The sequence below is a fragment of the Heloderma suspectum genome, chromosome 5 (genome assembly GCF_057233095.1).
Source record: "Heloderma suspectum isolate Gila_16-S chromosome 5, 16-S_ref, whole genome shotgun sequence".
Lineage (NCBI taxonomy): Eukaryota > Metazoa > Chordata > Lepidosauria > Squamata > Helodermatidae > Heloderma > Heloderma suspectum.
In genome coordinates this window covers 38,661,695-38,677,968 of record NC_139462.1, presented here as the reverse complement: position 1 = coordinate 38,677,968, position 16,274 = coordinate 38,661,695, and the positions used below count along the sequence as shown (strand labels likewise).

The 16,274-nt window shown below is 43.8% G+C and overlaps 1 protein-coding gene across 1 annotated transcript in view; it reads left to right on the top strand.

Moving 5' to 3' along the window:
- Positions 1-369: 369 nt before the first annotated feature.
- The window catches only part of LOC146343795 (uncharacterized), a 302,424-nt gene continuing 286,519 nt past the window's right edge, over positions 370-16,274 (top strand). The window contains exons 1-2 of the mRNA XM_084859755.1: positions 370-1,365; positions 2,914-2,983. Coding sequence (XP_084715881.1) covers positions 1,048-1,365; positions 2,914-2,983 — 388 coding nt within the window. The 5' untranslated portion in view covers positions 370-1,047. The remainder of the gene's footprint in view (positions 1,366-2,913; positions 2,984-16,274) is intronic.

Below are 16,274 nucleotides of genomic sequence, written 5' to 3'. Positions count from 1 at the left end.
CCTCTACAAGACTACTCAGAAGTAAGTGCCACTGAATTCGACGGGGCTTACTCTCAAGGAAGTGTAGGGTACATAGCGTAGTAGGTGTACCCTACCTGGGAGCAAGTCCCACGGAACTCGAAGGGTCCTACTTCAAAGTAGATGCGTATAGGACTGCCCGGTTAGTGTCGTAAGTGAAGAGTGCCCCGATGGATCCGGCCGACTCCGGGCATGCACAGAACGTTGCGCGGCTGAGGCAGGCTAGCGGGGCGCGCCAGCTGGCCCGAGGCTTTGCATATATTATGCAAATAGACGGCTCCCCTGCCTTCCCGGGGCGCCCCGCCCCTCGGTCTAGGTGAATAAATTATGCTAATGAGAGCTCCCCAGCTTCTGGCAGGCGGCTGGCAGGCGGCGTGCGCTGTGCACAGTCCAGCGAAGAGCGAGCGGGGGCTTTCGAGTCGCCGCCGCCGCTGCTGCTACCGTTGCTGGCGGCCGCTACTGAAGGCGCCTACGCAGGCAGGGGGCTGCGAACACACCCCGGGGGAGGGAGGGGGAGAGAGGAGCCACCGCCGCCGCCGCCGCCGCCTGGGCCCCTCGCGCTTGGCTCGAGGGTGCTGCTGAAGTGTGACCCGGGGCTGGCTGGGCTTGGGGCTGCGTAAAGCGCGCGAAGAAGCCGCCAGAGGGGAGCTTGAGAGCGAGCGAAGCAGCAAGTCCGTCTGCGCCGTCGGGCAAGAGCAGCCCAGAGCGGAGCACCTGGGAGGGTCGGCGGGCGCCGCGCGCGGGATATCCCGCGAGGGCGGGCTTGTGGCGCGGAGCCTGTGGCTGCGCGGGGCGCCTGCTTGGATGGCGGCTGTCGAGGCGCCTTGAGGCCTGCGGGGCGCGCCACCTTTTGGCATCGGAAGGGCGCTGTTGGCTCGCGGGGTGACTAATTCGGGTTTGGATTGCTGGGGTGCGCTTTGGGGGTATTCTTATCACTCGTGATATTTTTTGTGGCGGGGATCTCTTGGCAAACTAGTCCTCCAAGCGAGGGGGAAAGGAACGCTCCGCCGCTGCCTCTCCCGACCAAGCATGGTGGGGAAAAGCCCGGACGCCAAAGGTCAGGATGCCGACGGGGAGGCCAGCTGCCTGGGAAGGCAGAGCTGCTGTTCCGGCAGCAGGACTGCGCCCTCCAACTCGCTGCTGGCTGCTCTCCTCCTCTCGGTGGTCTCCATAGCTTCCTGTGTGTATCTGGGGATGAAGACCAGTGACCTTCAGGCCAGGGTCTCTGCCATCGAGAGCGCCCAGGGGGACGTATCTGTTGCCGCCGCCGCCTACCATCCGCTACCCGGCTCTTTGGATCAGCTGAATTCACTGATGCAGGAAAAAGTGGAGCGGCTTCTGGCTCAGGTGTGGTGGCCTGGCAAACTTAGGGTGGGAGTTGGGTATCCCGGGAAGAGACAGTTAGCCAGCCAGCTCAGGAATGCTTGTGTGTTTACTGATGGGGCCAGTTGTGTATTTATCCCCTAGATCTTAGCCAAAGGCAATAAACAGCAGTATGGGTGTGTGTGTGTGTGTGTGTTCGTGTGTGTGCACGCATGCTACAGAAAGAGAGAGAAAAAAACAGGTAATGGTGGGGATGGTAGTGGAAAGAGAGTGGGGAAAAGTGAAATAGCCAAATGTTTGAGTTGAGAAGTGCCGGCGTAAAGAAATGGCAAACACTTTTAGGACTAATTTTAGCCACTTTTAGGGATAATTTGGGGTCAGGAGTCAGGACTCACCATGGCTTCTTCTTTCAATCTGTTTCAAATGCCAGAGAGGCACTCTCTTCAAAGCTCATGTTACTTTACAGAGTAACAATAATAATGGAGAGAGTGCCTCTGAGCATGTACGGTGCACCTTTCCTCAATTTACTTACCTCTGCACACAGATGAGGTTAGAAGGCAAGGAGGTGTGCCAATCCAAACAGGGTGATGTCTGAGCAGGCTTGAGCACTGGGACGTTTACTCCAAGAAATTAAACCCTGGTTGATGGTTTTGCTTGAACAAAATCTTTAAAAGCAAGGGTTGTTGTGGTGCTCAATGGAGTACGGTATGTGTACTAAAGGAAATAAGGGGTATCTATTCTGTGGGCATGGAATAAAAGGTCAACCTTATAAAAACAGGCATCACTTGAGAAAAAGACACTGGCAACATTCTCAGGGCTATTTCATGTGTATTCCAAAGTGATCCTGTTCCAACTGAGTCGTAGGAGAAATCCCTTTTTTACTTCATGGTTAGTCTTGTGGCTCTTAAATGCTTTACTGAGATCCTTCAGAAGATTAAAATGCTCCAAACATGAGGCTCAAGAAGCCTATGCAGACATGTGGCTGTAAAGTGTGGATCCAAGTTTCAGTGGGCTGCCAGGACCAGTCTCCAGGGACCATTTGGCAGCAGCTAGAATTCAACTGGCAGCAGTTGCTCCTATAATGTGGTAGCATTTGACCTTCATATATAAAATATTCATTGCTCTCTCATCTCTAATTTACAGATATTCACCCCCAAACCACGTTTCCTGAATTTATTGTGTACTTCACAGATGCTGTGGGAAAGGGTGGCTGAGGGTGTTCACATGGACAAGGCAAGACACCAGTGTGAGAGTGATGCAAAGGAAAGTCCTCATTTTCTTGTGTGTGTGTGTGTGCGCGCGCGCACGTGTGTATGTATGTGTTACTATTTAAGCCATTAGCTACTGTCAGAGTGAACAAGTGATGCGAGTTGACTGAAATCCAAGTGTGGAAGCCATTGTAAGTTAAGTGGGTTATGAAATAGCAGTAAATCATGATTTCACACACACACACACACACACACACACACACACACAGAATACATTTAACACCACCTCTCGTATTCAGTTTCCACTTCAAAGGACTGACACATGGCTTACCAAATCTTCTATCATCCTCTCTTTTCCCAACAGAAGTCCTATGAGCATATGGCAAAAATCAGAATAGCAAGAGAAGCTCCTACAGAATGCAACTGCCCACCAGGTAATTGGGAACAGCATGGAAACATTTCCTTATACTCAAACAAATTTGACACTGCTTTTATCTAATGCCTGTAGATAGACATTCAGTATTGGTATATATTGAATACAATGTTGAGATGTTCCTTTGCTAAGTTGATAGTGCTGAACAAGGATTTGAGGGGAAAATGTAAAAAAAGTTAGTTCGTCTCTCCTGGAGGTTCAGGGATTGATAGTCAGCCTTAAATCCTGTACCCATTTACCTGGAAGGAAGCCCCCTTGGACACATGGAAACGGCAGCCTTAAATTTACTATATGAAATATGTTTTTATTTAAATCAGTGGAATTTTCTTCCATGTAATGTGTGTTAAGACCTTGGCTCTAAGTAGTTTAATCTGTGCAATGAGATCTTAAGCGTGCTTGCTAAAAATCCTGGTGAATTCAATGGGGCTTGCTCTCCAGTATCCCTACTTTGGTTTAAGTCCCACTGAACTCAGTGGGACTTTCTTCTGAGTAGAAATGTATAGGGTTACAGTCTGAGGTTGCAGTCCTATGCACCATTGTTTGAGGGTAAACCCCATGGAATCCAATGGGATGTGCTTCTGAGTTAACATGCATTAGATAACAGTTACAAGGCTGTAATCCTGTTCACGCTTAGTAAATCCCACTGAATTCAATGAGACTTTCAAGTAAATGTAAATAGGCTTGGGCTGCCAATCCTCCAATTTTAAAGTAAGATGCATTCAGATCAGTGGGATTTATTTCCAGGTAAAGACTGAAATGTTATCATTAAATTCATTCACCTAACGATACTAGTATTTCAAAGATGTCTGCATTTACAAGCAGCATCACACATTCTGACATTTATATAGTATAGGATCGCATCTGTGGCTGTTCTCTGCTGCTATTTGGCTCTTCTGAAAAGAGCAATGTGTTAAGCACATCAGACAGTTCAAAAAGCAGATCCAAAAATAATTTTAGTGTTTGGTTTCAGTTTGCATTAAAGAATACATACACTTTCGGGTTACTGTTTCCTTCATCATTATTAAGGGATATTTTACCAAGTGACAGCATGTCTTGGGCTGTATATTATTCTAAGGAATATGAGTTCACTACTGAACTCCATTAGCTCCACTTGAAGATCTTTGCAAGGAAACTTTTCAGTGCTGAATTCTGTGAAAATTGGGTCAATAATTTGTGAAAAATTAATTTCCACATTTTCTTTCGCGAGGGAGGGTATAGTGCTCCTTAAGTAACTTAGCATGCATTTTTCTGCAATGTTTATGCTTTGTGAAGTTATGGATAAAGTTGTGCTGTTTTCTTCAAGCTTCTTCAAAATAGTGTGTGTTAAAGAATAAGATACTGTTGCGGGTAATTATATATGGTGCACGCCTTAACCAAAATGGTATTAATGGAGAGACGAATATGGGATAACTATGAGTAAGCTATTTAACTCTCTAGAGTTTTGAGAAGTGGTTGGTTTTTCAGGTACTTGTTAGGAACAAAGTCTCTTTGCCTGGTAATTAATACAATTTCAACTCCTAAACTTTAAAGCCCTTTTACATGTCTGTCATGCAATTACTGGGGAGCAGCAGGGCCACACTTTTGACCCTGATGTCAGGGATGCTACCTGGGCATATATCCTGGCCCCACCTGCAGTCAGCCTTGCATTTGTGTGGTCACTGCAGTGAAGATGCTTACATGTGAGAAGCTACTTGTGCATAGACTTCTTCACTGCAGATGGCCACATTAATGCGAGGATGTCTGCAGGTGGGGCCAGGCACTGGGCCCGATCGTGGAGCCTGTGGTATGGCCCTGCTCCCTAGTAATTGTGTGATGACCCCTTCACATGAATAACATGTGAAGGGGGCTCTACGCAGGGGTGGGCAACTTGTGCCCCTTTCCATCTGTTTTGGCCTACAACTCCCAGCATCCCTCACCATTCGTTATGCTGAATAGGGCTCATGGGAGTTGTAGGCGAAAACATCTGGAGGGCCACAACTTGCCCTCCCACCCCTGCCTAGAGGGTGACTGAACTTGAGAGCTGAGGGCCATTTCACACATTACGGAAGCAAATTGTGTTTTCCACTGACCATACTGTCAACAACAATCTACAGCCAATTGTGTCTCCCTGAGGATTATTCATGTATGCTATGAGCATATATTTATTATTTAAAAATTTATTATTACATTTATATCCCACCTTTCTTCCACTGTGGAACTGAAGGTATTACATCAGATTTGCAGATGGTCTCTCCTCCAAGTAGCAACCAGACCCGCTTAGCTTCAGCAAGGCGGCAGCCTCATGTGCCTATGTGTTTGTCAAATTCATGCTTTATATTCTTAGATGTGCACATGGGCTAGACTGAAAATGTAATGTCTGAAGTGGCCTTTACTGTGATGGTTAGTACCGATATTTGAGATCCTTATTTAACAGATCCTTAATTTCTAGCTGGAATTAAGCCAAAGAGAGACACATGTTTTGGTAACCACATTGGTCCTATAGAAGAAAAAACACAGAACAAGTGAGACAGTTCTGTTTATTGGCCAACTGATGTTCAAACTGCTGGCAGCCTAAACTTGCAAGTGACACATAACTCATCTTCAAACAGAGCCTTCCCAAACAAACAAATGTTACATGGCAGGCAATGTTACCCTAGCATAGTTCAGCATCTTTTAATTTTAATTAAAAAGCGGGATTGAACATTATTTTGAACAAGCATAGCTAAAAAAGTATTCTGCATAACCCGCAAACTCAAAGAAAATGTGTGAGAACAGAGGTAAAACAGAAACAGGTTTTATTCTACAGGAACAGGTTTTATTCTACCTGGAATACACAGACATTTTATCAGGCTTTGGCTAATATGTGTGTGCAGGAAATACTTTAGGTAAAGAATGCCCTAATTTTTTCTTAAGTGGTAGGATCCCACATGAGATGTATTTCATGAGGCTGAAGCACTACTACTACAGTTGCTCTCCATTAATGTTTATCACTGAAACAAATGTGTATTATTAACTGTAGTTGCTGAATGCGGACTCCTGGTCTACTTACAAGCTCAGACACAGGCTTTTTGTACGACTGCTTTTGGTACACATCTTGCTTTTCTTCTTTGCCACCACTAGAGCTCCACATTATACCAACTATTACCTGAGTATATCCTCTGTTTGTTTGTTTGTTTGTTTAGTACTGTGTTCTAGTTGATATTGAATCAACTAGATTTATAAGCAAATAATGTAGAAAAGCACATGCTAAGAAACAACATGTGTCAGGGATGGAAAACTGTCAAGGTTGGGATAAACTAAGATGAACAGAATGTTAAAAAATATTTTACAAGGATGTCTTAAATTGTCATGGGCTGAGAAATGAGGGAAGGCATTTTTACCAGTAGTCATTATGAAAACAGGCTAATCATATCTAAAAGTTTCATATGCATGGCTATTGCATTTCAGGACATGTAAATTAAACTTGCAGTCTCAGACTAAATTGAAGTGATCAGGTGTCCTTTCCAAAAATAACATTTGTGACAGATCCCTGTCAGGACAAAGGTTCAATAAACATTTGAATAAAACTACAGTCAGTACCCTTTTATCTCAGTTGAAGGTACAGGAGGCAGACTGAACAGAAATCCTGTATAGCTATTGTCCATTCTAATAGCTATTCCCTGCATAACTTTCCCTCATGCAAGGTAGTCAGTAATAATGCTTCGTGTGCGCTGAGTTTGCTTAGGAGTCGGATTAATTGTATTACTTGTTGCACTAGCAAACAAATGCTTATGAGAAATTTTACAAGCTGCTTTCACTGACATATTGCAAACTGTGCCCGCTTTGCAAGGATTTAACCCTAACATTACAGAGAGTACAAGTGCATTAGGTCTCCCACACTGGAGGCATTCAAGACGAAGCTGGACAGCCATCTGTCAGGGATGCTCTGACTTGGATTCCTGCACTGAGCAGGGGGTTGGACTTGATGGCCTTGTAGGCCCCTTCCAACCCTAGTATTCTATGATTCTATGACTGGAGCGCTGGGCAGAAAACAACAGAATGACATTTAATAGGGATAAATGTCAAGTTCTGCACCTAGGAAAAAGAAACAAAATGCACAGTTACAAGATGGGGGATACGTGGCTGAACAACACTACAAGCGAGAAGGATCTTGGAATTGTTGGTGATCACAAGCTGAATATGAGCCAACAATGTGATGTGGCTGCAAAAAAGGCAAATGCTCTTTTAGGCTGCATTAATAGAAGCATAGCTTCCAAACCCCGTGTAGTTTCCCTCTACTCAGCACTAGTTAGGCCTCATCTGGAGTACTGTGTCCAGTTCTGGGCACCACACTTTAAGAAGGATGCAGACAAGCTGGAGGAGGGCAACGAAGATGATCAGGGGCCTGGAAACAAAGCCCTATGAAGAGAGACTGAAAGAACTGGGCATGTTTAGCCTTGAGAAGAGAAGACTGAGGGGAGAGATGATAGCACTCTTCAAGGACTTGAAAGGTTGTCACAGAGAGGAAGGCCAGGATCTCTTCTTGATCATCCCAGAGTGCAGGACACGGAATAATGGGCTCAAGTTACAGGAAGCCAGATTCTGGCTGAACATCAGGAAAAACTTCCTGACTGTTAGAGCAATATGACAATGGAACCAATTACCTGGGGAGGTGGTGGGCTCTCCCACACTGGAGGCATTCAAGACGAGGCTGGACAGCCATCTGTCAGGGATGCTCTGACTTGGATTCCTGCATTGAGCAGGGGGTTGGACTCGATGGCCTTGTAGGCCCCTTCCAACCCTGCTATTCATTGATTCCATGATTCTATGGGTGCTTTCAAAGGTAAAAACAAGAATTAAAAGGCCAGTATGCCATAGGTGATGATAAAACATAGGTTCAGATCCTTGTTTACTTCTGAAGCTCATTCAGTGGCTTTGGGTATGATACTATCTCTCAGCCCAGTTTATCTCGTATAAGACTAAAATGCTGCTTTGAAGATGGGCATTTAATAATTAAAATTAAGAAGAAATTCCAGAGGAGTAGCCTGTTGCAAAAGCAACAAAGAGTCTTGTGGCACCTTAAAGACTAAGACATTTATTCTGGCATAAGCTTTTGTAGACCCAGTCCTCTTCAGGACTGTTGGGACCAGCTTTGTGCTTTGTAACAAAAATGGAGCAACAGTTCAACCAGGAGAACTATTGGACTAGTGTGTTTAAAGTGTTTGCCCACATCCATCAATACCCGGCTGTGCATTAATCTATCCAAGGATGGCTGCTTTCCTTGTCACAAACTGGACCAGGATGTTCACATATTAGGTAGATTTCAGATCAGTATTATGATGTCTGAAAGCTCCATTTTTTCCCGCTAGCATTGCTTGTGAACAAAGCATTCAAGCAAGTCTAGTTAGTTAGATATCTCTTTTGTAACCTGTGAAACGTTCAGGTATATAATGGAATTATGGGAACTCTGTTTGCTATTGTGGCTTGAAGCCTGTGTGATGAATAATAGTGATTCATGTTTGGATCGTATTCTCAAATTAATTCTTGAGGTTTATACCAGGGGCGGGCAACTTCTGGTCCTCCATACATTTTGGTCAACAACTCCCATCAGCCCTAGCCAGCATGGGATCATGGGATTTGTTGTTTTTGAAATGTAACCACTGTTGACTACCATCAACACTGTTGACTTCCAGTAGTCAACAATAACCACTGTTGCCTACTGGAAAATGGCCAAGTGAAGAAAAGAGCAACTAAAATGATCAAGGGGCTGGAGCAACTCCCCTATGAGGGAAGGTTACTACAGCTGGGATTGTTTAGCTTCGAAAAAAGGTGAGTCGGGGGAGATATGTTAGAGGTGTACAAAATTATGCATGGTGTGGAGAAAGGGGACGGGGAGACATTTTTCTTCCTTTCTCAAAATATTAGGACCCAGGGTCATCCCATGAAGCTAGTAGGTGGGAGATTCAGGACAGATAAAAGGAAGTACTTCTTCACACAGTGCATAGTTAAACTATGGACTTCGCTACCACAATATGGTGATGGCCACCAATTTGGATGGCTTTAAAAGGGGGTTAGACAAATTCCTGGAGGAGAAGGCTATCAATGGGTACTAGTCCTGATGGCTACATGCCACTTCCGGTATCAGAGGCAGTTTGCCTATGTACACCGGTTGCTGGGGAACATGGGCAGGGTGCTGTTGCAGTCATGTCCTGCTTGTGGGTTTCTCATGGGCAGCAAGTTGGGCACTGTGTGAGCAGAATGTTTGACTAGATGGACTCTTGGTCTGATCCAGCATGACTCTTCTTATATTCTTTCTTATGTACTGATATTATTCTGATATCATATGAGCTTTAAAGGAAAGATTGACTTTCATATGCTCTTTGGCAAACTACAGTCTTCTGACTATCTGGGAAAGGATCTGATATCTGAGGGTTGAAGTGCCGGAAGAAGTGTGATCCTGCTTAATGTGAGATATCCACCCCCTTGGGATTCTTCTTGGCCACATAATGGTTTTTGAAAGGCTTAGACCCTAGAAGAAGACAGTCACGGCCTTTCCTGGCCTGCTTGCCATGTGGCTCTTTTTAACCAAACTCTTTAACATTGTCTAGAGTAAGCAGTGTTTTCACTTACAAAGAACCTCCCCCATCCAACCTTGAACCTTTCCATGAAGTCTGGATTTCCACCAATTATGTAGGTCTTATTTATTAACCACTTCTTTGTCTCCAGTGGCGGACAGTGAAAAGATTGTTTGATCAAGGAATGGCAGTAGTTAGGCTTTCCTTTTGTATGAAGTCAAAGCCACATGCTAAAACAAAGTCAGTTGAAAAAGTATCTCGAGTTTGCAATCCTGTGCACACTTACCTGATGGTAAGCACTATTAAAAACAATGGGACATACCTCCTAGTAAACATGCATAGAATTGCCATTTTTTTTTCTTTTTTGCACACTGCACAATATAGAATTTTATTTACTGCATGCTGTGTGTCCAGCGTGTGTTAGATTTGGGAACATAGGAAGCTATCTTATATGGAGTCCGACCGTTGGTCCATCTAGTATTTCCAACACAGACTGCCAGCAGCTCTCCAGGGTTTCAGGCAGGATTCTTTCCAGCCAGGGACTGAACTTGGGACCTTCTGATGCAAAGCATGAGCTCTGCCATGAGCTCTACTATTTGGCCCCTCCAATAAGTTTAGTTTTGCAACTTTACATGGTGCTGCCGTTAACATTACAAAAATGCCATGCCATTCAATAACAGTGTGCAAACTGGTATGCATAGACTGAGTTACTTTCGTTTGAATTTTTTTTCTCTTGTACTCCAAACTTTTTTTCTGCAAAAATGTAACATTGGTTCCAATTTCTGCAATAGTCAGGATTTTATTCAGAGTTGCAATTGGTGTCCACAGTCAAAACTGTGCTTAAGATTTGAACTTTTAGGCTGCAGTCCTATGCACAATTACCTGGGAATAAAGCCCTATTGAACACAGTGGTACTTACTTGTGAGTAAAAATGCATATGAGTGCACTACAGACATAGGCTCTCTGGATGAGAGTTTCATAACAGGCAGAAATCGACAGTTCCAATGTTATTTTTTGCCCGATATGCAGTTGTTAAAGGATAGGGCTTTTCTGCATGAGGTATTTATTGTGCGCTTGCTTTTCTCTACTCAGAGTGGTTTACGGGTTCTTTAGACAATTTCATGACCCTCCTTTTTCATTTCTGTGTCTAAAGAGCACTTTCAGTTAGTTTTTTTAGAGCAGGGAAAATGCGGCATTTAATTGTGAAAGTGAAAGGAACTGTTTTTTCACTTGTGAATTTGCACTATTCTGCTATACCATAGTGCCACCTAGAATTTATGTAGTGGAAAAGCAGGAAAGGTAATGCTTTTCCTGTAGTGCTGAGATCTCAGTTCTGCTATGAAACCAAAAGTAGATACAGTGGATTAACAGCCAATTAACAGCCTCGTGTAGAAAAGCTCATAGTCTTAGGTTAGTATCAGAACCCACTCTCTCTTATATATAGAAGTGACCCTGTAGTAATTGATATTTTTAGATCTGTTCTTGTTACATTGAACTCGATGACAGAACACCTATTGATTTCAGTGGAAACAATTGTACAGGAAGCTCACCCAGCAGCATATGAACAAAACTTTGAACACCCTACTCCCTGGTCCATTGGTCTGTGGCAAAAGAAAATGCAACCTTCTGAGAGGAACATATGTCTTCTTGAAGGTTGCTGACAGTTTGAAGGGAAGATTAAAAATGTGGAAGCCCTGAAACAGGATGAATCAGCCTGCAGCAGATACTGAGACTCAGTATGTGAACACTTAACTTAGCAGGTTTACAAACAGCTTTTATGTAACACGGTGGGTGAAGTTCTATACAGTTGTTCTGTGTTCCTGTAACTTAAAAAAAAATCATGTTTAGATTCTGGAGTGAGGGATGGTATATCAGTTTCTATGGTATGTTGCTATTCAGATAGCTTTCCTTCATGTCAAAGTAGCTGAACAACACCAGCATTTAAAAAACCCAGCCTGCTACTTCTAGACTTAAAAAAAAAACCCTGTAGCTTGGAATAATTTCCGGTCTGTAGGCGCTGTCATCATTCTGAATTGCCTCTTTCTTTCACCATCTGCATCTATTTTGTGCTGCTCCTCCAAGTTTCCCATAGTTTTCCATTTGAAGTGTTCCCATGCTTACTGTGCAATTTGCCATGGTGAAGTTATCAAGTCTACTTCAGTGCTGTTGTATGAAAATGCATAAAGTCAAGTAAACATTGCAGGCAAGACAAACTTGAAATGTTAGCCTGGCATGTTTTACATTCTTCGTTTATATTTAAATGGAAAGGAAAATGGTATTATGAAGGTACTGTATTGTTTGATTTAGCGGATTGTGATATGAAAGGGTAAAACTGCCATAGACATTCCTTAGTCTTTAAGGCGCACAAGGCTCTTTGTTATCCATGTACATGGCAACTTGTAGATGTTATAAGCAAAAATAAGACAGGTTCCAAGGAACATAACCTAAAATAGGAAGCAGGGGTGGTGAGTGGTGAATATGAGAAAATGCATTGCACCTACTTTAAAATTAGGAATGAGGAGTGGGTAAGCACACATTTTGAGGAGGGATGTGAAGAAGAGCAAGAAAGAGGTGGCATCGCATCCGTGTTGGGTGTGGGGGAGTTCCATTCCTAGGGACAGCAAGGGAGAATGGGTGGAGTTGTGGCACAGAGCAAGAGATGGGGTAGCTAAAGATAATAGTAGCAGGTCCATCGGTCATGGCCAGGGATAAAATGAGAAAAAGCTGCCAAAAGCTAGTGTAAGACAAGCTGCGGAGAATTTTAAAGGGAAGGACAAAGAGTTTACTGAATGCAGAAGGTGATAGGAAACCAGTGAAGGGATTTGAAGATGGGTATCACATGATCTGAGCGACAGGAGAGGCGAATGATTCTGGATCAGAGATTTGTATGAAGCATGGAAGAGGAAGGCCTAGTAGTCAAGGTGGGAGAGGACTGGGACATGAACCAGAGTTTTAGCTGAGGAGGCTGAGAGGAATTGACAGATTTTTGTAACGTTGTACAAGAACAGTCTTCCCCTAGTCTGGTGTCCTCCAGATGTGTTGGACTACAGCTCCCATCATCTCTAGAAAGCATGGTCAATGGGCATGCTGATGAGGCATGATGGGAGCTGAAGTCCAATACATATGAAGGGTACCTGGTTGGGAAGGCTGTACAACAAGTAGCAACATGACTTGGCAATTGGTGCAGAGCAGGATGGTGTAGTAATGTTGCTTGGCCAGAACAATAGTGGAGGAGAAGGAAAAGAGCATTAATTTAAGTGAGCAAAGCTTTTCAATTTTCTTTGAAGGCCTTATTAAGTACACAAATGCTACTTTAATTTTGTTAAGAGATTAGAGGCTGCTTTAAGGTGCAGCATTTCACTGGAATACTCACAGGGATATACTCTTGACAGTGCAATGCAATACCAACACATTTCTAATTTTCTGAGTTCCATAAAGATTGTTTCATGAAGCATTACAATTAAGAAGATTCATACAAGAAGGAGGAAATCAATTTCAGGGATTAAAACTGTCCAAAAATTGATAGCAGCAGGGTATTATTACTTCATTATGACCCAAGTCAGACAGTGTACAGAAACTCTGCAAAAGAGGGGATGAATTAGGAGTTGCAAGTACAAGGAACCTGGAAGCAAAACCAATGAGACTACATTGTCCACCTACCTTATTAACAGAGCTATTTCAGTGCTGTTTTCCCATTCTCAGCTGTTAAATTGTAATGCTTTTCTTTAATTTTGTGGAGTTTCCCCATCTGTACTTTTATGCTTCTTAAATAAAGATGTTTATTGATGTGCAGCTACTTAATTCCTTTAAGGCTACTGATTCTTTCCTACACAGGAGAAATAAATGGGCTTTATTGGCTAAGATAAAACCCTTTTAATTCTGTTTGCCATGAGGGAGAAGTGATGTTGAAAGGAATGTAAAGATGACATGATCGAAAGCTCTAAGTTCCACATTTAGTTGTGGTAAAAACACTGTCATCTGTTGGGAATGGCAACCAATGTCATTTTAGGTTAGAATTAATAGAGATCTTCAAAAAATATCTGTCTAAACTTTTCTGTATTTTCTCTCTTTGGGTAGAAAGATTTTTACTCAACTTTTGGTTGCAACAAAAATCTAAACAACTGATGTGTTTGTATGAACTTTATGCTTATTACAGATCTATATGGGAAAAATAGAATTCATTTATCTCTACATCTGTGCACTATTTCTGTTGCATAGTTGTTGTTTCAGGTTTTTGCTCTCTAAATCCTTTAAGTAGATTTTCTGTTGAATGTAGCTGTCTTAACTGAGCCTTCTGCCTCATGAGGATTGTGGCCTAAATCTCTCTTTCTCTATCTCAAATGTACAGAAAGATGCTGCTGAAATTGGAGCCAGTAGTTAGAGAATCAGGCTAAGACTAGGGGTATCTGGCTTCAGTGGTGTAGTTGGGTAATTTTAGACTATGTATGAAGTCTAAAGACTAAATCTTTATTTAGACTTCCCTTCCAGATAAAAACTGGCAGGGAAGGAACAGCTGGCTGGGCCAGGGAAGTGATTAATGCCTCCTTGCAAGAGGGAGTGAAGAAACCCTCCCTGGACCTGGAAAATCTTAGTAATTTTAGGCCAGTGGCAAATGTTCCTTTCCTGGGCCAGGTTCTTGAGTGGATGGTTGCCAGCCGGCTCCAGACACTCTTGGATGAGACCAATTATCTAGATACATTTCAGTCGGGGTTCAGGCCAGGTTTTGCAATGGAAACAGCCTTGGTCACCCTGTATGATGACCTATGTCGGGAGAGAGACAGGGGCAGTGTGACCTTGTTGATCCTCCCTGATCTCTCAGCAGCTTTTGATACCATCGACCATTTTGATATCCTTCTGGGATGATTGTCTGAGCTGGGGGTGGGAGGCACTGCATTGCAATGGTTTTGCACGTACTTGGATGGCTGGCTCCAGAAGGTGGTGCTTGGGGAATATTGCTTGGCCTCATGGATTCTCCAGTGCAGGGTTCCACAGGGGTCAGTTCTGCCCCCCGTGCCACTGAACATCTACATGAAACTGTTGAGTGCAGTCATTCTGAGTTTTGGAGCGCGTTGTCATCAGTATGCTGATGACATGCAGCTCTGTTTCACTTTTTCATCTTCAGGTGAGGCTGTGGATGTGCTAAATCAGTGCCTCGCTGTGTCCAATGGACAGGATGAGGGCTAAGAAACAGAAACTCAATCCAGACAAGACTGAGATGCTGTTGGTGGGTGGTTCTTCTGACTGGATGGAGGGTGCTCAACCTGTTCTGGTTGGGGTTGCATTCCCCCTGAAGGAGCAAGTTTGTAGCTTGGGGGTTCTCCTTGAGCCATCTTTGTCACTTGAGGCTCAGGTGGCCTCAGTGGCACGGAGTACCTTCTACCAACTTCAGTTGGTGGCCCAGTTACGTCCCTATCTGGACAGGGATAACCTGGCTTCAGTTGTCTATGCTCTGGTAATCTCCAAGTTAGATTACTTCAATGCACTCTACATGGGGCTGTCTTTGAAGACGGTTCAGAAGCTGCAGCTCATGCAAAATGCGGTGGCCAGACTGATAATGGGGACCAGAAGGTCCAAACATATAAGACTGACTCAGGCCTGCTTGCACTGGCTGCCTGTATGTTTCCGATCCCAATTCAAGGTGCTTGTTTTAACCTATAAAGCACAGCTTACACAGCTTGGGACCACAATACCTGATGGAGTGCTTCTCCCAACGCGAACCTACCTATATACTACGCTCAACATCTAAGGCCCTCCCTCTGAGGGAAGCTCGGAAGATGGCGACAAGGGAGAGGGCCTTCTCAATGGTGGCCCCCAAATTTATTTATTTATTAAATTTTTTAATCGCCCATCTGGCCAGTCACCCGGCCACTCTGGGTGATGTACAATGGTACAATTTAAAACAGTAAAATTATACATTAAAACATTATTTAAAAATACCTTAACCCACCCCAAATGCCTGCCTGAATAACCAAGTTTTCGGTGCGTGGCGGAGACTCAGAGGGGGCATGGTGGAGTTCCCTAAGGAGGGAGTTCCACAGACTGGGGGCCACTACAGAGAAGGCCCTCTCCCTTGTCCTCACCAGCCTAGCTGTCCTGGCTGATGGGACAGAGAGGAAGCCATCCAAGGCTGATCTTGTTAAGTGGCCTGTCTGGTGTTGCTGGAGGAGCTCCTTGAGATAGGCTGGGCGAGAACCTCATAGGGTTTTAAAGGTCAAAACCAACACCTTGAATTTGGCCTGGAAAACAACTGGTAACCAGTGCAACTCCTTCAGCACCAGAGTGATGTGATCATGCTGGCGGCTGCCTTTAATCAGGCGAGCCGCCGCGTTCTGCACCAGCTGCAACTTCCGAACCATCTTCAAGGGTAACCCTAGGTAGATCGCATTACAGTAGTCTAGATGGGAGGAGACCTGGGCATGTAGATGGGAACAGATCAAATTATGGAATGATTTCCCCAACGAGGCCTGCCTAGCCTTGTCGGAGAGATCATTGGTATCTTTTCAGCACCAACTTAAGACCTTTCTCTTCTCCCAGGCATTTGGTAGCATATTATAGGTTTTAATCGATCCTGGAATGTCTTATGGTTGTTTGCTTTTGAGATTGTTTGAAGTTGTTTTAGATAAATGTTTCTTTTGTGTATACTTTCTGTTTGTGTGTGTTATGTAAATGGTTTTTAATCTCTGTATATTGTATTTTTAATGTTTTTAATTTTTGTAAACTGCCCAGAGAGCTTCAGCTATTGGACAGTATATAAATGCT